Source organism: Pezoporus flaviventris, unplaced genomic scaffold, assembly GCF_033815535.1.
Source record: "Pezoporus flaviventris isolate CSIRO_AGI_PZ_B2104156 unplaced genomic scaffold, CSIRO_AGI_Pfla_v1 ptg000016l, whole genome shotgun sequence".
NCBI lineage: Eukaryota > Metazoa > Chordata > Aves > Psittaciformes > Psittacidae > Pezoporus > Pezoporus flaviventris.
Window position 1 is genome coordinate 1511371 of NW_026892564.1, and position 25051 is coordinate 1536421.

Here is a 25051-nt window from a genome sequence, read left to right on the forward strand (position 1 = left end):
ATTGTTTTATTTTATTTTGTTGTTTTTCAAACTCTCCCTTGAGTGTTGAATAATCAACAACTTGCTGTGGCTGCCAGAGCATCCTTACACAGCTGGTATTCCTTACTTCTGCTATTCAGGTTAGTGGCAGCCACCTCCCATGGGATCCACACTGACAGGTTTCCTATCTGGTGACTATCATAGTTGGAGGTAGTGGGTCTGAAGAGCTACCCTCCATCCCTGCTTTCTTGTGATTCAAAGTTAGGAAAAAGAGAAGATCGTATATCACCGTCCTTTGCGTAGGGAGGCAGAGGGCAGCTGTATGAAGAAGTGTGTAGCCCTGACAGATTTTGGCTGCACAAAAGTAAGTGTTGATCAGCACAGTGAGATCTCTGCTGACTGTAGCAGCTTGGGAATAAGGGTTTCTAGATTTGCTTTTTGTTTTCTAGGGTAACTTCTGGCTCCTATCACAGTAAGTCTGTGGCATTCCAGCATATTTTTTCAGGCCTTGAATACAGATTATGTGAATTTAGGCACAGCTTCAGTGTAATTGGCAATTACCAGATATTTTTAGGGATTAAAAGTAGGAGTTCAGGGATTTGCTGTGTTTCTATGTAACTTTACCAAAACTTCAGGCTCTGTTTCCTCTAGTCTATATTTTCTTCATTATCTTTCCTTACCCTTTTTTCTATTTTCTTCTAAAATTGCATTTCTTAAATCTCTACTGAAGTTGTCGAGGCTAGTCAGAGGAAGAAGGCTGTATGCTTGTCTCATGCAATTTCTGTATTGCAAATATGGGTAAACCTAATGAAGAGAGACCTCTGTAATCATTGTACAGCAGCAAAATAAGGTTATATTTTATAGCTTTGACAGTTCCCTGGAAGGTGTCTGTCTCTGAGGGGTGGTAGTTTTGAATCACAAAAGGTTCTGCTTTTGTGTTTTAAAAAAGAATTGTTGAACAGAATGGTTAGTATTGCTATCCCTGATGCAGTTTTTCAGTGTATGCATTGAGAAACAGCCCTGTGTAATAAATGCATCTAAAATTTCAGATGGAAAGCTCCAGCCTGAGTACCATGCCTGGAACAAGTCCTGATGCTATGAGACAGAAGATAGCAAAACAGCTATGATCCTTCTGTATCCTTCTGGCACACAGTACAAACGTTGCACTATATATGCACATAGCAGTAAGGAAATAGATTTATCAAACTTTGCTGTCAGGCAGACTCTGATGGATAAGAATGACATAAATATTCCAATGGTACTGTGGCTTTTGCTCACTGTCAGTGAGCATTATATCAATACCAGCATAGATAAAACACTGCAGAGTTATGAATCCAGTACAGAACAGCCTACCACTCTTGTCATCTTCAGACTACCCACTACTGTTTTTAGTGGTTTTGATACCAAGTAAGCCATTGATGGTGAGGTAAAACAGAAGGCTTTTTACATAAATATAGTACATTTATTGACTAAGCATATTTTAATTTTAGGTCCTTGGAAGAACACCATGATCATCCGAACATGGTAATTGGAGATCTTCAGTCAGATGAAGAAGATATCATGAACAGTTCTGATGAAGATGATGACACAAATTCTGATTCCAGCAAAGGGGAGCCTGATCCTCCAGAAGATAAACAGGTATCTCTATCTGCTGAAATTATTAATCATTCTTGCTCTATTTTGTAAGTTGTAGCCTGCTGGGATATTTTCATATAAAAGGTATTGAATTAACATAACTTTATATATTTCTTTTTTTTGCTATTTTTATTGTTTAGTGTTGGAGTACCTTTCTAAAATTTTAACTTGTATGTGCACATTAGCCTGGTACTAAGAGATCAGGTTTAGAAATAGCCCAGTAAAAAGTGTGTGTTGCCTGGCATATTTGTTCTTAATCTTTTCTGAATTGTGGAGCTGTAGACCTGCCTACCATGCCCATCTTACAGAGCTACATGCAAAGATGGGTGTTTAAAGATCTTCAGTTTTGAGACTTGCAAATACCTTTTAATGAAGCCATCTATGCCTCACAGATCCTCAAGTGCACAGTGTCTTTTACACTGAACATTTAATGTCAACCTTTGATTTGACAGCCTTGCTGAAGTCCAAGGAAAGGGGCTAGGTGAAGGTTGCAACGTCTGAGGAGGGCCTTCTGAAAAACCTCTTGGAAGCTGCAGTTTTGCTTGGGTGGTCCTATTTCCAGGATCTTGGCCATGCAGCAAAGGCTGTGTCCCAGTAACCGTTTCTGTGCAGACAGTTTTCTTATGTTTGTAGGTTCTACATACTAACCTGCCAAATCACTGCTTGGGCACAGGGGGCAGTTTTTAATTCTTCCTTTTCAGTGGTATGGAACACAAGGGGCTCAACATGCCTTTCAGCATTTAAGTTCCTTAATTCTCTGCTCAGGTGCTAAGGAGAGACTGTTAGTGTATGCATGCAAGACCTGTTGTTGTAGGGTTGCAGAACCACTTCTATGGCCCTTTGAGGAGTGTAAGTCACCCTTGACTGTTGGGGTTAAGGTCTGACCTTCTGCTAGCTTCTGTGAGTGCCAGCTTTCAATGATTTCCTGTTTTCATAGAATCATAGAATGGTTTGAGTTGGAAGGGACTGTAAGGATCATCTAGTTCCAAACCCCCTGTGATGGGCAGAGGCATCTTTCACTAGACCAAGTTGCTCGAAGCCCCATCCAACCTAGCCACCCATCCAACCTGGCCACCTTCATTATTTCTTCATTTTCATTTTAATATTTCATCTTATTTTCATCTTCTTTCTTCCTCAAATGAGGAGCAGGAAGACAGTGTTAACTACTCAGAATGAAATGAAGTTTTGGGGGTCCTATCCCTGTCCTTGGGGATACCCATTTTCTTATTTCTCAGTCCTGGATTCCCTGGCACCAGACTGCGCACAGACCAATGCCTGTCCTCAGCATCAGTCCTGGCAGCTCTCTTTCCTTTGATAGTAGTTATATTTCCTTCCTTTCCTAAGAAATGAATAAATAAGATAAAAAATAAAATAAAATGAAAAGGGCAATGAGATGTTTTAGTGCTGGAAGAGAAGACTTGATGATGAAGTCAGACCTAAATGTCATATAACCAAATCTTCTGAGAGGAATAAACTGGGGGAGGGAAAGTAAGTCAAGGGAAAAGCTTGTGCATGTGAAACTAAGCAGGACTGTATTGCAATAGAAGCTAACTTACCTTGAATGCCTATAGAAATGCCCTAAACCTTTAATGACAGAGTTTTAGAGAAAAGCATCCCCATTAGGAGGCTTCTTGGGCAGGTTTCATGGAGTAATTCAGTGTTTGCTGTGAAGCATCTGCTCGTAGGCTTGCTTCAGCCTCCTGCAGCATGTGTGGCTGGCAGCTGGGCATTAACAACCAACTTCCTAACAGGCAGAGCAGCTGCAGAGGAGAAAGAAGCAGTCTCTGCATCAGTCATCAGCTAGGCTTGTTTTTACTTTCTGTTACTGTGAGCATCTGGCTGTTTTGATGCTTTTTATCTGTTAGAGAAGTTACAAGGTTCTTTCCCAATGCCATGCCTGATAGCCCAATTTGCATCCCTTCAGTTCTGCCATTAGAGGCTCTCTAAGGTCCAGAGTATCTTTGGCTGAGCAAATGCAAAGTGGCCTTTTCAGTGCCAGCTGGTATGTGAAAAGTCTTTCAAAAGGGGTTGAAAACAGACTGTGATATTTCACTTTGTAATTGTTTAGCGGTAGCATCTTGTTCTGAAAATACTAATTTTCATCTCGTTTGCAACTGTCACATCTACAGTGATGGCAGATACCTTGCTCTGCATAACTGAGTTATTTGTGAATTCAGTCTTGTAGGGAGCATGTCAGCTGTGCTTTCTAAAGACGTATTGAGGCCTGAGGATGGGTGTTAGAATCTCACCTGAATCGGATTGACCCTCAATGTGTAGATCTGACTGGTTTTTGGAAAGAAGTTTAATTTTAGGAGAAAAATCGCAGCTCTGTGTGAAGATGTCTATATAATACACGAAATAAAGAATATAATTTGCATATATATGTTGCAACACGAAATTACTAAATTTAGAAATTAATTTTATTAATTTGGCATTAGAGTAAAATGGAAAGTAATTTACATTTATTTTTTATTTTGAATATAACAATATCATTAACACCAACCTATGAATATAGTTGGTTCCATGGTTTGATTTCCAGCTCTTGAGACTTGTTTATAGGTTTGGAGAACTGCTAAAACTCCAGACAAATCTTGCAACATTAGTGCTTATGAAGCAAAAATTCATATATATATATATATATAAAATGCCACCGATACCTGATTTTCTAGATGAACTATGAAAATAATGCCAACATTATACTACCATACTCAATACAGGCTCTCTGGGACTTCCACTGCACTTATGGTCATATCCTGTGATGTTTGGTGCTCCTTATCTGCGTTCTTTCTTTGCAGCCAATTAAAATGAAAGCCTGAATGTCTAATAGATGTGGTGACAGCTGGCAGCAGAGAAGCATATGGCAAACCATGACAGCTGTAATGGAGAAAGGTGTTTTATGTGGGGGAAATGGTACATGGGAGTTACACTGCATAGGAAAGACAGCTGAATCCTGACAGATACACCCTTTTGATATACCTGTTCCTTCTGTCTGATGTTGAACAATAGCATTCATTTTTGAAAGCCAAATGCATGTGCAGTAAAAACCAGCATAATCATCTATGGTGTTTCATTTAGATGACAAGGCTCACACTTCTACATCTTTGCAGTATGGTTGCTAGTTATTCCAGCAGCTCCTTTAGTAGATTGTCAGAAGCTGACTTTTCAGTGTCATTTTTTTTTCCTTGCTTTCTCCTTTTGTCATTTTTTCCAGTAAAAAAAAAAAGAAGTGTCTTTCTTTTAAGATGTTACTGAAACCCACTTGAGTTTACTGCAGATATTACTGTTGCTGTATTAATTGGGGGGTATGTGGTGTGGGGGGTGTGTCAAATAATATAGAAATACTATTTGTACTACTTTTGCTGAACAATAATTGTCACTTGCTAGGGCTTCGTTTATTAATGGGCTTCAATGCTTCCTGTAATAATTAAATAGAAAGGCTGATAGTGTTACAAAAATTACTCTTAGCTACTATTGTTGTTTCCGGCTACAAGCTAAATTGATTTTCTCACAGATCCTGAAAGGCCAGAAGATTCCAAATCTGAGAGATCTCAAAGTAGTGTAAAACGTTTTTATTAGAAATAACTATTGAATAATTACATTGAGTTTGAGGAATTACTAGCTACAGTTTTAGTAGGTGCATAGTATAACATACAATTTTATTTGCAGGGTAAGGCAGCTGGGAAGAAAACAAAGGTTTACCATATTGCCAAGGAGATCATGAGCTCAGAGAAAGTGTAAGTGCCAGTGCTATACTTAACAGCTACTCAATTTATTTTAATTGGGCAATTAAAATGTAACTATTTGCTTTTTCTTGCTTTTCTGCTAGGTTTGTGGATGTGCTAAAGCTCTTACACATTGTAAGTACCCAAAAAAAGAAGTTTTCTCTTCCATTTATTTAATCTGTTAAAAGTTCTATGTTTAGGCTTTATTGCAGTGAGTGTGACTTTTTTTTTTTTTTTTTTTTTGTGTCTACATATTCAAAGCATAAAAGTTAATCTAATTAAGTATAACTTTAAAGTTTCAGATTTTATATAATGGATGAATATTTTGATGGTTCCTTCTGCATCTCCTTAATTAATTTATTCAGACTTCCAGATAAGCAGGGATGTTGCTTGAATATTGAAAATGGAATATATATCCATTTGCATTAATCAGCATCATATTTATAAGCCAGCTTGTACCATAGCACCCAAAGTAAATCTTTGATTAGAATAATTTATAAAGCAATGGGGGGAGGCAGGAACCTTTAGAAAAGGTACATTAAAATAAACATTCATTAACTCTAATGGTGCATCCATCACCATGGCAGTATATTTTTGGGGGCTACAATTCTTTGACAGATGCTTGTTTTCTGATAACAGCTGCGATTGTAGTATGAGCAACGTGTTGTCCACAGCAAGGGTTAAGTATTTAATCCATGTTTATGCAAACCAGTCATCTGTTAAACATGCTGTGTTGTGTTGAAAGTGATAATAGTAAATTAATGAATGATGTGGCTTTCTCTAGCTCTGTTTTATGTGTTTTCTGCCAACTTATGTGATATTTGTGGAATAGTTTGTTCCATTTTGTCACTCTATGAAGCACATGCATAGTGATTTTTTTTTTTTTTTTTTTTCCCTTGGTCAGTAGAAGTGGTTATATTGCAAACAGATGCATTGGTCTATCTCTGTCTCTTGAGAAGCATGTTCTGTGAAACGGGGAACAAAGGCTTTTATAGATGGATGTATACAGTCCTGTTATACAGACATCTTTCAGGAAACAAAAACTTGCCACACCACTTACTGATTCCTCTTGTAATTGATTTTCTTGTTCTGGTCAAGCTTGGTTTTTAAAAGCTTGGCCAGGCAGTTGCGGCCAATATATAATTTATATTCAATATGGATTCTAGTACAGAACTCAAGCTTAAGTACTGGATAAAGGAAGAGAGTTGTTCTGATGAGTATAGACAAATCTAAGCTGTATGATTTTAATTATCATATTTTTCAGGTATATAAGTTATAACTTAAAGGTGTCTTTGCTTTTCACTGTATCAGTTCTTCAAGTAACATGCCATGGTACTGGAAGAAAAGGGCGTTGGTGCTGAGTATGCAGGCAAACAGAGAAAGAATGCGGGAGAGGGAAGATAGTAGGGAGTTTAGGAAGTTTCTGGGACAAACTTCAGGCTGTCTACACAGTGTAAATGTGCAATACTAAATGCTTTTTTCTTAATGGATAACTCTCAACTCCCTTTGTGACAGTATGCTATTTTCTAGCTGCCAAATGAAAACCATTAGAAATGTTTTTGTTGGCTAGCAATATCAACATGTATTCAGCCTGATATAGCAGAGGATGCTAGGCTAGGAGTCAAGGAAACAGTTTGTCCTCATCTTGTCCTCTGGCCTGCCGCGGGAACCTTGGTGATGTCCTTGTTGGAGTGGGCATTGGTTTTGAGGCTCTGTGTGTGTGTGCATTCTTCATTAAATAAGAATTGCCACCCTTGAGAAGGGTTGAAGAGACACATTTTTTTTATTTCCAATTTCCACAGAACAGCATGCCTGAGGATTTGTGTGTGTTCAGCACAGACATTATTAAATCTATTTAATCATGTATTTCTTGTGGCTAATATTTGGATATTGATAAAACTATCCTTTTCATTTCACATGCACTGAACCACTTGGCTTATTAGCCTCACTGTCAGGATTACTAACTGTCAGGCAAGCAACCTCTGACAGATTTATGGAATGAAAACACAGATTCTCCCCAGGCTGGGCTGTTTTACCCATAGTAGAGATTTGGGTGGTCAGGGGAGGCTCAGTTACACCTTCTGAAACACCTACTGGTGGTTTTCCAAAGAGTAGTTATTGAAATTTACTAATTCCATTAACAATGATCTGAAGTGAATAGTATTCTCCTCAGTCTGTTTTACCACTGCCAGTTAGTGCAGCTCATGGCTCTTAGTACAGTCAGGGAACAGGGCTGTTGATGCAGGAAAAAGGTTTTTAAGTTGCTACTGCTTAGAGCAGTTGAAGTGGAGTCTGAAGCAGTTGATAAAGTGGGAATGTGATTGTGAACTGGTTGCAAGTGTCACTGATACTACTTTTTTTTAGCATTTTTTTCTTTTAAATTGGTAAGTCAAGGTAGGTGGAGCACCACTCCCAAGATACAAGGGTGCCAGCGTGTTTGGACTCTGTTGCACGTTGTAAGTATAACTGACTGCTGCTGTTAAAGACAGAATGTAAAAGTTCTCTAGAAAATTATAAACACTTGGGGACACTCAATAATATGAAATAAGTAGGTCATAGCAGAGATAAGGGACTTCACTGGCTTTGCACACTGCTGCTCTCTCATATTACTTGGTGAATGGTGTTGCTTGAGGGAGTAATCAAACTTCAGATGTAATCTTGAATTCTCTGTATTCCTGTAACTATCGTAATGCTGTTTTAGAGGACAAAATTCCAGTAAAATGCTGTTAAGAAACTCCTTGAAAACAAAGGGGCTTAAATCAGATCAGCTCATAAGTATGCCTCTTTGTGAGATAATTCATGCATGGTAAACAAGTGGGTAAACAAGGGTAAAAGTGTTGTTCCTTCCCTAAGGGCACTTGCAGAAAAAAAAAGGAACAGTGAACTGAATGTAAAACGTAAGTGACATAAGAGAAACAAGTTTGTCTGAGATACTTGGTACCCAAAAAAACACCTAGTGTTCCTGGAAAAGGAGTAAGGCAGGATTGGTTCCATTTGTACTTTTTTTTGCTGTGAGATTCTTTGGAAATGGTTGGTTTTGCACAAGTGAGAGGACCTCAGCAGCATCCTGGTGCTCTAGGGGTAAGCTGCCTGGTTTATTTGTTTTAATTTCTTTTGTCTATTTTTGACCCAAATTTTGTTGGGTGGGGTTTTTTTTTTTTTGTTTGTTTTTTGTTTTTTTGTTGTTTTTTTTTTCCCCAAAACCCACAGCTGTTTTTGTTCTCCCATTCTTTTTGATTTCTTTTTCCTCCTGCTGCTGTGGTATGGTGGTAAGGCTTCTGGTTGAGCAGAAGAACATGTTTTTTTGATAGGGGTCCTTCCACGGCAAGGCTGAGTGTGTAATTTTGTGCTGTGTGAGCAAAGAAAACCTTAGTCCTGTGGGCTTTTTCCTGAGCTTTTGGAGCTTCTGATTTAGACCATTTAAACCTGTTCTGTCCTTATGAGGACTCTGAGAACAAGTAGGAGGTTGTCAGGAGGCACCTCTAACTTTTCTGCAGCCATAAGATCAGCCTCTTATTGAAGAAGGCAGGTAAGAGGTACACTTCTTTCTTTTTTATGTTGTGTGTCCTTCTGGAGACACAAGACTGAGAAATTTTGGTTTAGTATGTTTCAGTTTTCAGAAGACAATTGCAAAAGTATACAATATAAGCTATATATAGAATCACAGAATCATCTAAGTGGGAAAAGACCTTGAAGATTGAGTCCAACCATTACCGCAGGACTGCCAAGTCTACCACTAAACATAGTTTTATGTAAAAACTTAGTCTTTTTATATATTGTAGCCAAATGTTATGAAAAATAATTCATAGTAGCTTTGGGAGAAGAATGTAATGTGTATCTTGAGAAATAAAACAGCTATGGGTTTTGGAGCAAAGGAAGTCCTGACCTCTGGTCCTGGCTTACAACTGACCTACTGTTTGGCTGTATAAAATTCTCTCAACCTCAAACTCCTTTTCCTCCATCTGCAAAACTTCAGTATTTAACCAATCTTTACATGAATATGTTGATAAATTTTAGTCTATGAAGGGCTTTAGAATTGCTGATTGAGGCATTTGACAATGAATTGCAGCTGTAGTAATCTCATTAAGATGGCTAGTGAAATAGTTTTGGTTTGGAAGTAAACGCTGTTCCACTACCAAGCCTATTCCTTGAAATAACGTTCTGAGGTTATGCCACAGTCAAAGCATTGACTATTATAAGAAATTAACCATCTTATATTGTTAAAGACTCATAAATGATCTTACTACCTGAGAAAACGGGTGTGGAACTACTTGGCAGCTTTCCAGAAGCAATCTCCTAATCTATGTTTGAAAAATGTTGTGATCCACACTTACTCATAGTCTGCATTAACTATTATTGCTATAGTTTAACTGAACAGCTCATGGCTAATAGAATCATAGAATAGTTAGGGCTGGAAAGGACCTTAAGATCATCTAGTTCCACCCCCCCTGCCATGGGCAGGGACACCTCACACTAAACCGTGTCACCCAAGGCTCTGTCCAACCTGGCCTTGAACACTGCCAGGGATGGAGCATTCACAACTTCCCTGGGCAACCCATTCCAGTGCCTCACCATCCTAACAGGAAAGAATTTCTTCTTTATATCCAATCTGAATTTCCCCTACTTAATGCACCCCTGATGCATTAGAATAGTCTAACTCCAGTTAAGACTGCCTATTTATATTTTAAATAATGTATTTCTGAAATCTTCCGTAGCCATATTCCTACCATTTGTGTTTACAGTTTGTCACATATAGCAGCCTGGCTGTTCCCCAGAGTTAAAACTTCCTCCCCTTCCCTCCTCCCTCCCCGCAGGATGTGTGTATGTGTGTTCCTTGAAAAGCGTCCAGGCGCAAGCATATTTTTTTCCTTTAAATTAAACTGATATTTGAGCTATCTGCAGGTGTATTTAGCTGGGAGTTGTGTCTCAGCAGAAGGGATTATGGCTTGGTTTTGCTTTGCTGATGGTATGTTCTAGGAGAACGGATCCAAGATGAATATTAGTTGAAGCTTTAGGAGTAAAATATGTGACCACGTTTAGATCACATAGTTCTCTCTCTTTCAGTTAAATTTATGAGAAGTTTTAATTTCACCCATATGAAGTTATCTTCATTCAGCACCTGAAGGTGTACTTAACCCACTCAGCAGCTGAGTGAGGGGTTAATCTGGTTGGTACCTATTTTTGTTAACAACTAAACTTACTTACTCCTTTGTTCCCTAGACTGATGCAGGCAGGTCACTTCGCTGTGTGCTGGGAATCCTCCAGTGGAAAGGACTGAGACGGACTGAGTCAGGGCATTTGCAGAGGGGAAGTGTGTGGGCTGGTCATCCATGATTCACGATAGGGTCAGAATTATTTCAGATATCACAGCCCTTTGCTTATTTAAAGACACTGCAGTGAAGGAGGGGCAGAAGGAAACATAAGGTGGTGTCCTTCTCAAATACTGCTTAAAAACTGCACAGCTCTAGGGGGGGAGTGTATACTTATAGGATAAATAAAATTCCCTAAACATTTTCCAGTTGGGAATGTTTTATCAGGCAGTCATTCAGCAACAGTATGTACTTAGAAGCCCTTGAAACTGCCTAGACTAGATTTTCATATGAACAAGTACTTAGCAGCATGCTGTCTTAGTCTAGAATAAACTAAGACTGTTTCTGGTTTGGAAGGAATGTGATTTCCGGGGATGGTAATGAGTGCCGTCCTCTTAAAGACGTTGCCTTTAGGCAACTTTGCTTTGCCCAAGCAGTAAAAAGTTGTGTAAAGGATTATTAGGGGACCAGAATATAATGTAAAACTAGAAACTGTAAACCAGCATTTCAGAAAGTGTACAATAGCCTTCCTCCTTCTGAAAGGAAAAATTGCCCTGGTAAGAAGCTGGGATGATTCAGGATACCTAGCATAATCTTTTGTTTTCTGTCATGCAGCATATGAAACTTTTGTCTACAGTTGTAAGACTGGTGTTTTGCAATGAAATAAGCACATTAGTTCCAAAGCTGGACAAGTTTTTTTAAGAGGGGAAGATTGTAATATTTGAAAGGCTCATTTTAAATTAGAAAAATCTCTCTTTACAATTCACTGTAGTGGATGACTGCACTGCTTCAAACAGAATAAATTCTAGGACAACCTAGGTGACTGTCTTTGAACAGACTGATGAAAGTAGTGCTTTTCAGCAGTGCTGTGTAGTACTATATGCTAAATATAGCCATATACAGATATATAGCATATATATATGCTAAATGTTTGTAATACGAATCACTTCTTGCAGGTATATATAGGTAAGAGCAATGTATATATTATTTGCAACAGCTATTCTCTTTTTATTTAGCAGGGAATGGATTTAGTGTTAATAGGGATTTGGTTCTGGTGCATTAAATGACTATTACTGCAATTTCTAATTTCTGAGTCATTCACCTAGTTGTATAAAAAGTTGCCCATATCTGAATGCTTTTTACGCTTGGGAGTGAAATTTCAGGATTTACTTTTTAAGTTAACATATTTTGCATTTGGTAATTAAAACAGACCTATTCTGTATTTTATCCTTTTGGATAAGGAATTTTGCAGAAGGCCAGTACCTTCAAGTGTAAACACTGTTAACTGCAGCCTTGTTACAGTTTGTTTGACTTACTCTACCCCCACTCCTCAGGCATGTGCTCTCTGCCTCCAACTCTTCAGTTTATCTCCAGATGAACTTGGCATGACAGTTACCTCACACCCACTGTCAGATTAAAAATAAAGCTTAATATGGTTACAGTGACAAATGCATTGTACTGCTTCTGTAGTGAAGACTTGATAATTATAAAAAATAGATTGGAAGAAGTGTTGAAGTTTAGCTCTTTTGTTGTTTAGCAGACTGGTTTGCATCATTTGAAAGCTTCACGTTATCTTTCTTCCCTGCATTTCCTCTCTGCAGGGCTTCCTTCATTAATTCAGTTGTGGAGGGGTACAGAGAGGGCGATGAAGCAGTTTTGGTTGGCTGTTTTAATGGTAGAGTCTTTCATGGTGTGATCCAAAGCCTCATGAAGCTGATGGACTTTGGATCAAGCTAGTTGAAAAATCAAATCTGGATTTGGAGAACATCCTGCAGACTCTTTGAAAGCTATATCCAGAAGTTAAATAAATGTTGTTAACTACAAATGACATTCCTGTCTTATCTGCTGGTGCTTAAACCTGGCTCCCTGCTCCGCTTTTATTGTTTGGTCAGGGAAAAGCCTGGGCTGTTGATTACACTACAGACAAAACTACTTTTCTTTTCATCATGTAATTAGCCTTAGAACATTCAGATGAAATTCTTGTTTCATCCCATGGCAAAGTACATACAGTATATTGTGTGTGCCTGTAACGGGGGGGGGGGGGAAGAGAAGGGACAGGATACAAAGGGGGGAAAGAGAGAATATTATCATAATATGATGATGTATTTTGCATGAAGCTCTCCAGAATGCCTCATTTGAGCTTTTGCCATTGTAATTTCATGTATCATTTCAGTGTTAAGCGATGCCCTAGGGTCAGGAAAACCCAGAAGATGCAGCTGGTAGTTAACCTATGTGTCACTAGTCTGCGCAGAGGATGTAAACCAGAACATTTCCATATGAATAACGCCATCTGTTTTTTAACTCCGTTGTATTTAGTTCTCAGCCTTCCCCCGTCACAGACATCACCCTGTATCGCCTTTCAGTTTCTTGTCATAACTCTGCCCAGTCACAGCCTTTGTGACCCAGAGGGTCACAAAGCAAGAAAGTGTGTCTGGAGCTCACGCTGCCTGTAGCTGACGTAATGAGGAGAGAGGGCAGCGGAAAGTTGAGACAGTTTAAGTTTGGGAGACCCTAAACAGTGCCAGATGCTGGACTGATGAGATAGCTAATAAGACATGTAGTGGTAGACCTGGGGAGGGGGAAACCTGATGACCCTCCAGATTCTCAAAGGCAGGTGTTGCCCTCATGCACACTTAAAATAAAACTCATCGTTGTACTTAGGAACATGTTGTTAGTCACCTTTCTCGGATACCTATAGATCGTGCACACACTGTCAGGTTTCAGCAGACCACAGACTCAAAAAGGGCTATTACAGATTGTCTTTTTTCCACTGTTGCTCAAATTCAAGCGAGACACGATCATACAGCACACCACCTAATTTGGATTTTTTTTTTGGTCAGTTTAGGCAGTGCTGGTTTTCATGTGAAATGCTAATGGCTAACCTTTTTTGGAAGTTTTGTTTGCATGTGATCAGGAAAAATACCTCATGTAACGGATATTGAGTTTCAACGTGGTACAGTCCTGGCCATACTGACTTGCGTGGGGCCAAGATTTTAATTCTAAATAGTTTGATGAGGGCCAGTAAGCCTTGTCTGTGTCCTATTGGGAGCTCTTATAGCATAAAAACGCTATCTTCTTATAGCATAGAAATGCTGTAAGAAGATCCTTCAAGTGCAAGCAGGGTTTTCCCCCCTCCCAGTAATGTTTTGAATATACCGATGTTGTTTCTGATCATTGTTAACATTTGTAATCTCATGGCTCCCATATGTTGTTACTGTATCTTTTTGTTAGTTGTGATCTTTTCTGCATATAGAAAAGCGGCTACATATAGTAATTTTTTGGGACCCTACATTTTTGTCCAAGAGGCACATCTTCTAAAAGAGCATTTATAGATGACTTATGAAAATTAGCATGATTTTAAAGTAAGATTATGATTGTATTAGCTGATATTTCTTCTTTTTGACCCAAATATTAACAAGAAGATACTGAAGGCTGCTAACACCCTTGCCAGATACAAGATATTTACCCCCGTAATTTCCTCATTATGTAGTACCAGCACATTTCTTAAGGGCATGCTGTAAAAATAATGAACAACTTCTACATTATGCATACAGGAGCAAAAAAGTAAAGCTCCAGCCTCAAACCAAAGGGATTAAGGCAGTCCCAGGGGACTAAGTTGAAGCTGCAGTGAAACATAACCCAGATGGTACCTGCCTTGCCTTTGGTAATAGGGAGCAGCGCCTGGAATGTCTGCAGAGAGAACCCGTTGTATGTGTTGGTGCTTTGAAGGCTGTTCACTCATTGGAAGGGGGGGTTCTGTCCTCTTTGTACTCCGGCAGGATTTCCGGGATGCTGTGGCGCATGCCTCTAGGCAGCTTGGAAAGCCAGTGATTGAGGACAGAATCCTGAATCAGATCCTGTACTACCTACCTCAGCTGTATGAACTCAATCGGGACCTCCTGAGGGAACTGGAAGAGCGATTATCTCACTGGTGACTATCAATAAAGAGATACCACTGCTTTGATGTTGTTGAAATTTATCTGTGGGGTTGATGTGACTCCATGTGGTCATGGTTTGACTCTTGTTTGTGTTTCATGTGCCTTTTTAAATGACAGAATTGACTTGGAAAGGACAGGAGATAATTTTCCATTGAGATGTACTTTTTGCTATTTAGATGTATCCAGAAAGGTGCAATGGTCAATACATGTGTTTAGCAATCACGCTTTTTGTTTTAAAATGTCTTTTTTAATTGAAAGTTCTGGTCCCTGCATAGGCACAGTAAGTGGACTGATTTCATTATAGGAAAATGAGGCTGTCCTGAAGACTGGTTTGCATTTTAAAGGTAGCTGAGATGTAACCAGGCATAATGTTGATTGACAGCCTCAATCCCATTGAAGTCAATTCTCAGTTATGTTGGTGGGTGGATCTAAATGAGCTATACAAAGGTACTGAGATGGATAAAGACTGTAATCCCATGCTTGCTGTTAAGAGGTGGAGACTGCTTCTTGAAGTTTAAAGATCTGTCTCCTCAGAAATCCAACTTGTACTAAAGGGTTCAAGACCATTCTATACAGACTGTGTATTAAGTGGTTTTCATCTAACACTAAATCAGTGTGTCAAGGTGTGTCTGATAAGGCTTTTCAGCATAGCTAGTGAGATGGATGCTTATCTGATGAACTGTAAGCTTTTTGTTCAGAGCATACACTAGCACATCTTACTGTGGAAAAAAAAGAAGATAGATGTTTTGCTGTAGGCTTAAGATGTATGTTCTTTTTCACTCTTATTACTCTGTTTTTTGTTTCTAGGCTTGAACATCAAAGAATTGCTGATATATTTGTTAAAAAGGGTCCCTACTTAAAGATGTATTCAACTTACATCAAAGAATTTGATAAAAACGTTGCACTATTAGATGAACAGTGTAAGAAGAATGCAGGTTTTGCTTCAGTAGTCAAAGACTTTGAGGTACTGTAGTCTTTTGTAAGATATATCCTATTTTGTGGCTTTTCAGGAGTTGTGATCCTCCATAAGGCTTTAGACTATCCTGAAGTTTGTTTGTTTATTTGGGAGTTTTTAGTGGGATTTTTGTGGCTGGTTTGTTTTCCTGCAGTCTTGGCTTGAGACTTAGCAGGATAGAAGTGGAAAGAAGTAAATTCAGGTTTTGTGAAGCAGCTAGTGACTTTGGCTACCACTGTGAGATATGATAAAGGACTTTGATTTTCTCAAAATGCAGCACTTGCTACAGATTATATCAAAGACACATTAACTCAGCCGGGTTTTTTTAGTTTTGTCTTACAATCATACTATAACTCTGATTAACTGTCCTATTTTACCAGGTTGATTTCTCTGCCACATCACAGGGCAGTAGTTTACACATGGGAGTGGTGTTTCATTTTAGTTGGAAACATAAAAAAGTGATATTTTTCATCAGTGTATTTCTAGAGGTTTCAAACCCAGCACATGCGGAATCGGATGAAAGCTGATTCATTTCCCTAAGAGCGTTGCCAGATTTTTACATAACGCCCTTAAAACAAAACAGAGAAGAGGTGCAAGCTCCCTGAGCACATGATCCACGCAAACTGTGAATTTACCTCTTGTTACATGGGCTTCCCTTTGGGCTGTCCCTACCCCTTGGGTAATCCCTACTCTGCTTGCAAGTGGTTCAAAGGGCTGATTACAGTGGGCAAAGGAAGAGCTTGAGGCAGAGTCAGCCAAAGACAGGAAGACGATAAGAGGCCTTTATAAAGATTCCATGTTTCAGATGCATGTTATTTTGAATGCAGACTCAAGATAATTAACATTTTGGAGGCAAGAATCTTTTAATTCTGTGTTGTCTTTACAGGTGTGAATTAACCAAAACCTTTGGAGTGAGCACTATCTCCTCTGCCTTTCTGCCTAATGAGCACTGACTAATTACAAAGGGGCATGTTGCCCTTGCCGCTGGTGTTTCCTTTGTTTTTTTTTTTCTGGGAAGCTTCACCTCTCTTCCTTATAAGCAAAAGCACCTGTTTTGAATCCACAGAGTACGAGTGCTTACCGTACTCTTTCAACACATGATTAATTTTGCATGAGGTCTTCCCCACAGAAATGCTTGCTCTGTAGTGTAGTGTTTAACTCTGTGATAGTCACACCTTTTCAAGATAAAGCTTATCCAATGTAATCGTTTAGTTGATTGTAGGTACATTTTCTTGTGCTGGAATTCTTGACTGCCACAGAATCGGTACTTATGTTGGGTGTTTCTTGCAGATGAGTCCCCGCTGTGCTAGTTTGGCCCTGAAGCACTATCTGCTCAAGCCGGTTCAGAGGATTCCACAGTACAGGCTCCTGTTGACAGGTACTGTCAAACTCTTTTAGAGGTTTAAGAAGAAGCCAGTCTTCACATGTTCCAGGAAGCTTGTTTTTAGGCAGCTGTGTTTGTCTGTAAAGCGTTGTTTATCTGACTTCAGATATGTGGAGCTTTTAAAAAGGCAGCATGGGTTTAGAGGCTTTCTTTGTTAATATTGGTTGCAAGAATATAGATGCTAATATTCTCAAAGCTGTGATGTGTTCTCTGATGGTATGTTCAGCAGTACTTGGAAAACATGAAACCTGTGGGGGGTTTTGGTTGTTTCTGTGGTAATAGAAGCCCGTAATTTCCTTAGAAGGTTGGAATGCTCCTGTTCTGCTTTGAGGTTTGTTTTTTGTTTTCTTGTTTTCTGTGTGGGTTTCAGGTTTTTTGGAGGGACTGGTTGGTTTGGTCAGGGTTTTTTGGTGGAGAAATATAATATGGAAAATTGGAGCTCAGAGAAGGAAGTGAAAGAAGTCTATGCAACTGTGAACTTCTGCAAGTAGTTCTCCATTTCTGCCCCACCCAGGTGTTTTGCCTGTAAAATCCATTCTCTTTTAAAGGTAAAACACATGTTTTTAGTATACATTTACCACTAAGCGCTTAAGGCTTGTTATGGAGGCATTGGAGGCTGAAGAGCTGGTTTGGGACTAGAAAATCTGGGCTCTATACTTTGTTCTGGCACTGGCATGTTTGGGTGACCTTGAGCAAGTCATCTCCATGATGCAGGGCTTTCTTTTTTGTAAAAGGAGGGTAATGATAGAGGCCTCCTTTGTGAAGTATTTTGAGATGTGTTTGTTGTAGGAGGGGGAAGGCTCCTGTAAGGATTTGGAAATACTTAAGGCATTGTTTTTGAAAGCCATTGCTTCTTGATGAACAATTTAAAAATAGCCTCTGTTTATGTAGTAACTGCAAAATAAATGCTCTGTGACCTTTCTTTTGGGCTCTGTAGCAGCTTGTTGGCATTTCCCCAGCAAGTACTTAGACTAGTGATGCTGTGAGGGATACAGACTTAAGTGTTATACAGCAGTTACCAAGTTACTAATGTTGACTGTTTTTATTTTAATCATCTCATTAAAGTCACAGGTGTTGAAAAAAGGGTGAAACCCCCTTATTAAATAGATTATTTTGTAGGGGAAAATCTTAGTGACTCTTATTGATTAAATCACACCATAAAATGGCATTTGGTGAGTTGCTTTATCTTAAAACGTCCAAAATCAGCAGAGCTTTGGATAAGTTCAAAAGTTTATATTAAAAAGGTTGAACAGAGGATCAGGAAGGAGTAAATGCCATTGTCAATATACATAGCAAAGCGAGAGATGTCTGAGGTGAATGGCACTGAAACAGAACTCAGGTGTTGAAGGGCAATTACTTGTGATCATTAACTGTTACTGTGGCTAGAACAAGCTGGTTTAGACCTGAAAAAAAATGATTCTGTAGTGATGGGGGTTGCTGTGAGTGTCCCCAGTCTGCAGACCTTACTGTGGCTGCCCAGATTTAAATGAACCTGCAAATGCAGTTGACAGGAATGGGATTTCAATGCTGGCTGCTGATTCAGAAAAATAATTTCTTTTGTTCAATGCGAGTGTTAAAAGAGATCAGACTAAAAATTTAATTGTGCTGGGGCTGGAAGTGTTATTTTGGATCTGTTTCATTTTCAGTCTGTTCAATCTATCATGCATTTCTGTCATCCTTGAGATTCTCCCTCTTACATATCTGTCTGTATGACCCGTCTGCTCTGTTACCTTGCAGCACCTCTGTGTAATATAGGGCAATCTGTACATAAACTTGTGGTGCAAAATATTTGGAGGGCACACAAAACACTTGGGCCTATTGTTGCAGTGAGTGAGATGCAGTGATGCAGCAGCTGCCCAGGCTGAAAACGGGGGGATCTGTGGGCAAGGGAGGAGGGGGCAGTGGGTGAGTGCAGAGGAGCAAAAATAATCCAGGAAATGAAGCTGCTAGGCTTGAGTCAGCAGGGATTTCTTGCTATTTAGATGTTCTGTGTCAGTGGGACAGCTTTGTACTGGTAACCTGCTGCTACATGGTCGCATCACAAGATTGTTGCTGTGTGCTTTGAAGTGGAGTTACTTTTGTGCTAACAAAAGCAGGAGCAGGTGGACTCATATAAATCAAGCCAAGGAGAGGCGCAGCTCAGCTGTGCTTCTGCTTAATTGTACAGCTTCTCCATCCAGCAAGAGAGCTTTCACTTCTTCACATACTGGCAAATACTGGGTCTGGGGAGAGGTTAATTAGAGGCCTCTGATTTCTAATGGAAATAAAAGAGAGGTGATTCTCTCCTCCCAAAAACTTCTGATTTGAGTAGAGGACTTGAGACTGTACAGTATGAACGGGCTCTTCGTTGTATGATAAGCCTCTCTTTTTCTCAACATCAGGTTTGTGGAGAGTCTTGTGTTTGAGAGGCTGAGGGGTTGAAAAACAAGCCTTTGAGCTCACTGCTCCTTCGCAGGTCAGAAAGAGTTGTCAGACTTCAGGCCAGTTACTCTGTTGGGGAAGGATTGCTTAGCGTTTAACTTAATAAAATTAGACAACCTGAAACAAAAAGTAGTTAATGAAGCAGAAGAGAACTTGTAGCAGAAGTGATAGTCACTGCTCCTCAGGAACATGAAAGAGAATTGCTGGCTGCTGTCAGGTAGAGGCAGGGCATAGGGAAATTTTGTCACAGGAATGGTATGGTTTTGTGTAGATTTTTATTGTATTTTGGGGTATCTAGCAGAGTTACGAGTTTTAATTTCTAAGTCTGCCTTTCTGGAGGTATGCTTAAGGTCTTCCTAGTCTGAACAACTAAAGCACATTGAAGAGGGGATTTTTTTTCTGGCAAAGACAGTCAATACAATTCCACCTCAGTATTTGACTTCTGTGTTTATTTTAGCTAGGAATATTTTTGATATTTTTTTATTGTGACGTTATTCCTGTTTGTGAAACCCACTTGTCTGTGTAGTTTAAGCCCGTACCTCCAGAAGGTTGCTGCAAGCACAGAATTTACAGTGTGTATTCACAGAAGAGACTAAAAATATCTGTTCTGATGCTTCTCTAAAGCAGAGCTTTAGCTATGAACTGAGGTCCACTTACCAGATATGCATAGGGAGTGTCAAGATCAAAATTATGTATTTATCACTTTCAGGATTTTACAGTTTTATTGACTGCTTCAGTCTTGTAATGCAAAAGCTGCCTTTTTTAAAAACAGAGTTTTAAATGAATACTTTTTTGTTAAAATCTCTGATTTTCCCTCTTCCATTTGCTGGTGTAAAATGTTGTTTTGGGGACCATGTCATAAAGCACAAATATGCCAAGATGCGGTTCCCACGGTTTCTCTCACACCAGCTTTTTATCAGCATAATCTGAGGTGAAGTAAGATGAGTTTTGCTTTTAATGGAACATGCGTCCACCTAAGTATTGCACTGCAATGCCTGGTAGCTGCTACAGCATGAGATCTGGAGGGATGTGAAGGATGTGGTATTTATGAGTATAGCTGGAGAGGTTTTGGTGGCAATGTCAGACTTGTCTTAAAAAGATCACACGTTGCCCAGCGCCTGCTAATGATCAGACAAGACTCTGCGGAGAGCAGAAGGCTGTGGGTGTTCTCACGTCCCAGCCAGCCAGACCTCCCAGCATTCCCTCCCCACTTCCCTGCAGGAGACCCCAGCTGGTTCCTCTTCCCTCACTCCAACCTGCTCATGGTTCTCTCTTGAATCCTCCCTTAGGTCTTTGCCAAAAAATAAGATTTCAGTGCCAGGTATTTGTCTTCCTGTAGTTCTGGTTTTCTCCAAGGTTTCATTAACTGTGACACTCTTCACAGCATTACTACTGCAGAAACATGGCTCATAATTCCTTTTCTTTTTTTTTAATCTTTTATTTACATAAGGAAAAGCTTACAATACACTGAGTGGTCTCTGAGGGACACGCATGAAGCAAGACATCTCATGAAGGCAGGAACAATTGGCTCCTGATCCTTCTTGAGTAAAAGAATGAATTTGGGTAGGGCAACCATATGGGAGTTATATCACTCCTACATGAAACTTGTACAACAGAAAAGCTAAAATTGAACGCTTGCTAGAGCACATACGATTAGTTTTCTGTAGGTCTGCCAGAATCTTAATACCTCATTTAAAAGCTAATTATAAATCAGTGTTGTTATTATCAATCTGAAATGTATATTTCTTTGAAAGTTTCTGATTTGGTTTCTGTCAATATGAAGCAGTTCAAAGCTGTAGCATGTAAAGAGTAGATGGACTTTTTACTGATTAACATATATATTAACATATATATGTTAATCTTTAACAGGATATTGTAATCTTGGTGAGCTAGACACTATACCAGGGAATGAAAACTCGAGGGGGATGTTTTCTTGTATAGCCATACACTTGGAGTTAATTTTAGCTAAGTAAAACAGATTTTAAAGCTGCCAACACTTTAATGGATTGAGGGTGCCACCTCGTGGCTGAGGAACTAAACTGATAATTTATAATAAAAAATGCCTATTTGAACATAGGGGGTGGGGGAGGTCATAATTGTGAAATCTTGCACTGCCCCGAGCAAGATATCACAATAGGCTTTCGTCATAGAAATGCTAATTTTTCTTTTGTAATTACTTTGACAGATTTAAAAGATTTAGCAGAAGATCTCTGTGGCACAGATCTGCCTGAAAAGCAGACTTCCAGGAAAAGGGTGTTTTTTGCTAGTCTCTGGTGCTGTTTATTTCTTTAACAAAACTATCTCTATATTATTTTTTTCTTTATACAGATTATTTAAAGAATCTTTTAGAAGAATCTGCAGACTATAGGGATACTCAAGGTAAATGTCTCTTTAGATTAAAGGAAAAATAGCTTATGTACATATGAAAACGTATCTAAATTTCAAATGCATGCAAGACACTAAGCCAGTAATATAAATGTTTTCTATTTAATTCTAAGTTTCTCAGCAGAAATACTGCTTGTGTTTCAAAAATGTTTCAAGATTACAGTTGTATCAGCTCACCCTTGAATTGAAACCAGGAGATACAAGTGAAGTTGAACAGGCAGCTTAAGCAGATATTTTGGGCGCTGCTATTGAAAGAGGCAGTCCTTGCATTGGTAGACCTTTCATGACAGGCAGTCTGGTCTACCAGCTGCTCTCCCCCAGCTATGGGCCTTTCTGACTGCCTCTCTCTTTGTGCCAGGACAACCATTAGTGTGGTGGGAGTGAACAAGATCAAGGAGCTGCTCTGGGTTATATTTAAACTGAGGAGTTCTCCAGTTTGGCTTGTTACAAGTTGCACAAACACAACTGACTTCTGCAACTTTGCCTGCATGTGAGGGGAAAAGACGTAAGAGGAAATGGGAAGGAACAGCTGTGATGGAAGAGGACAGTGTGTTTCATGGTAGTTTGGTATTAAGCTAGTTTAACTTGAGTGTAGTGGTGCAATGCACATTCAGACTGTTTCCTTCTTCCATGTGCATACCTCATTAGTTCCAAAAATGCTCCCAGGCAACGTCTCCATTTCGTTTGTGTGAGCTCCTGTCACTTATTTCAGTCTCTTTAGTGACATTTGTGCAAGCCCATTAGGAAGGTTGTGCAGATGCAGTTGACTGGACTGCAATAAAGGAGTGTCTTCAGTGCACTGAGCCAAGTTTGCTTTCTTATAGCTTTATATGCTGATGCAGTGCCATAAATTTTTTGAGTAACTATCTTCCTTAGGACATTTAGACATGTTTGGTTTAGTATATTGAAAATATAAAAAAATATTTTAAATGATTAAGAGAGAGAAAAGTTTGCCTTGCATTTCTTATGGCTGTTAACAATCCAGTGCTTGCACTGCACATTAAATAATTGACCGCTTGAAAAATTAGCAACTTTATAATTTTATTAATAAAATAATAATAAAAAAAAAATTAACTTTATTAATGAGCAACATATTTTATTTTACATTTTCTTGTAATTTCTCCAGCTTCTGTGGTTTTTGTAGTTGTAACTTCCACAATATTTTTTTCTCCCTTCTTATATCAAAGATAAAAGCAGCAGCTTAGTTGTAACAATAACAGTGTTAGCTTTATGCATTTGACATGTTCCACAGTCTAACTTTGAAACTGAGTAAGAATCCTTACTCGTCAAGTTTTTTCTTGTGACAGTTAAGCTTAACTGAATCTGACTTTGCTTAGTTGTTTAATTGAATTAGGGTCGGGGAGGGGAAGACCAGGTTTAGTGATGGTTAGTATTCTTGGAAAAAAACCCTAATAACACATCTTCCTGATGGCCTTCACTTGAATACACTAATTCCAGCTAAGTGGTATAAGAAATGGAATGCACTTCCCTGCCAAAACCCACTTTGTTTATGGACTTTGGCCCTATGGATTATTTTCTGTTGTTGTTTAGTTTTGTTTAGTGTTGGCTGTATAAGTAGCCCTGAGATTCTGGAACATTCCCTTCAATAACCACAAATTTTTCTCTAACTTTCTTCACACTTTCTTGAAGTGAGTCAGTAAAATTTTAGGTTTTTAATAGATATAATAGCTGACAGATGAAGGAAATTATAACAAAAAAATCAGGTACTCGTTCCTGTCTTTGTGAATTTAGCTAAATTTCCCTTCATTTCTTTCAAGTGAATGGGAGCTGGTGGAATGTTTTGGCTGGAGCAGCTCCAACATTTCCTAGCAGGAGACCACCAGCTATTTTTCAGCAGGCTCAGCTGACATCATGACATCTATATCTAAACTAAAATTTTGATAAAATGCTTGATATATGCTATGCTTTTTAACTGTTTGACTCGTGCTTGCATTGCCTTGGTTAATGGAAACAAAAATTCTCCTTAGATTAATTTAGGATCTTTTTGTCCATATCTTAGTTTAGTTTCTTGTATGCCTTCATGACTCTCTGAACCTTTCAGTTCAAAAGGTGCACCTTTTAACATGCTTTCTTCCTGAATATGAACTCAACAATAAGGGAAATATATACATTCTACAGTACTAATATTCTAATGATTATCTGGGAAAAAAAACAAGGCCTTGCTTTTACCTGGTTTAGTAGACTTCTCTGTGCACTTTTAAGCAGATGTAGTTGCTTTATTTGAAGTATTTCAGTTACTGAGAAGATGCTAAATACTTTAGAGACTACATTTTATCAAAGCAGTTGTTCCAGATTTCAATTAAATTAATCTTTTTCTTTTTTTCTTTTCCTACTTAAGTAAATTACAAGTTTTTGGATGAGAACCTTGGATGAGTTCTCTCTCATATACACTCCCTGTTTACATAATCATTTTATGTAACATCTTTTTGCAGTTACACCATAGCATATATTACAATCATTGAATTGTAATTGCTAATTATTGAATATTAGTACTTAATAAAATCTCTTGTCTTCGGCAACTCTTCCCTTTGAGAGATTCTTCTTTCTTCTTTTTTTTTTTTTTTTTTGTTTTTCTTCTGGTATTAAAAATTTTACATTTAGAAATTTGAACTTTATACTGTTATCTTGAGGTGCAACAAAACTAAAGGCAGAATAAAGAAATCACAAAGATTTAGATAATTTTTCTAAGTAGTCTATGACTGGCACTGGAGACAATTGTTTAAAATGGAAAAAAATGCATAGTTTCTGTTAAAATGTTAACTTTTCTGCTGTATGCCAAGACAGTGAAATTAAAGTAATTCTTTATGTGATAATCTAGAATTTAATTTTGCTTTTATACTGTTTTGATTAACTGTAAGAAATGATCAGCACTGCTGGTTGAAGCAATGACTTGCTAGTGCACTTATTAAACCATGATCCAAAGACTCTGGGATCTATGGAAGTGCTCCTGGATGCAGTGACTGGTTTTTGAATCTCTGTGTGTTGTGGAAGAGCAATATTGTACCCGTGCTTTACAAAATACCAATGCTAACTAGTCTGTATAACCTAATCACCATCTCTTCATCCTTCAGATGCCCTAGCTGTTGTCATAGAAGTTGCAAACCATGCCAACGACATCATGAAGCAAGGAGTAAGTATTTTGATTTACAAAGCTGGTTGACTAAAACTTTTTTCAAGTCATGGGTGCAAGGGCAATTACTTACCTTTTGCTTTTTCTCCCTGTAGGATAACTTTCAGAAACTTATGCAGATCCAGTACAGTTTAAATGGACACCACGAGATTGTACAGCCAGGAAGGGTAGG

At 38.7% G+C, this 25051-nt stretch overlaps 1 protein-coding gene across 2 annotated transcripts in view; it reads left to right on the forward strand.

Annotated features, from left to right (window-relative positions):
• Positions 1-25051, forward strand: part of FGD6 (FYVE, RhoGEF and PH domain containing 6) — a 73283-nt gene that overhangs the window by 27866 nt on the left and 20366 nt on the right. For both annotated transcript variants that reach the window (XM_061454578.1, XM_061454579.1), the window contains exons 3-11: positions 1470-1617; positions 5281-5348; positions 5441-5471; positions 14425-14576; positions 15391-15547; positions 16829-16916; positions 21672-21722; positions 24821-24879; positions 24975-25046. In XM_061454578.1, coding sequence (XP_061310562.1) covers positions 1470-1617; positions 5281-5348; positions 5441-5471; positions 14425-14576; positions 15391-15547; positions 16829-16916; positions 21672-21722; positions 24821-24879; positions 24975-25046 — 826 coding nt within the window. The remainder of the gene's footprint in view (positions 1-1469; positions 1618-5280; positions 5349-5440; positions 5472-14424; positions 14577-15390; positions 15548-16828; positions 16917-21671; positions 21723-24820; positions 24880-24974; positions 25047-25051) is intronic.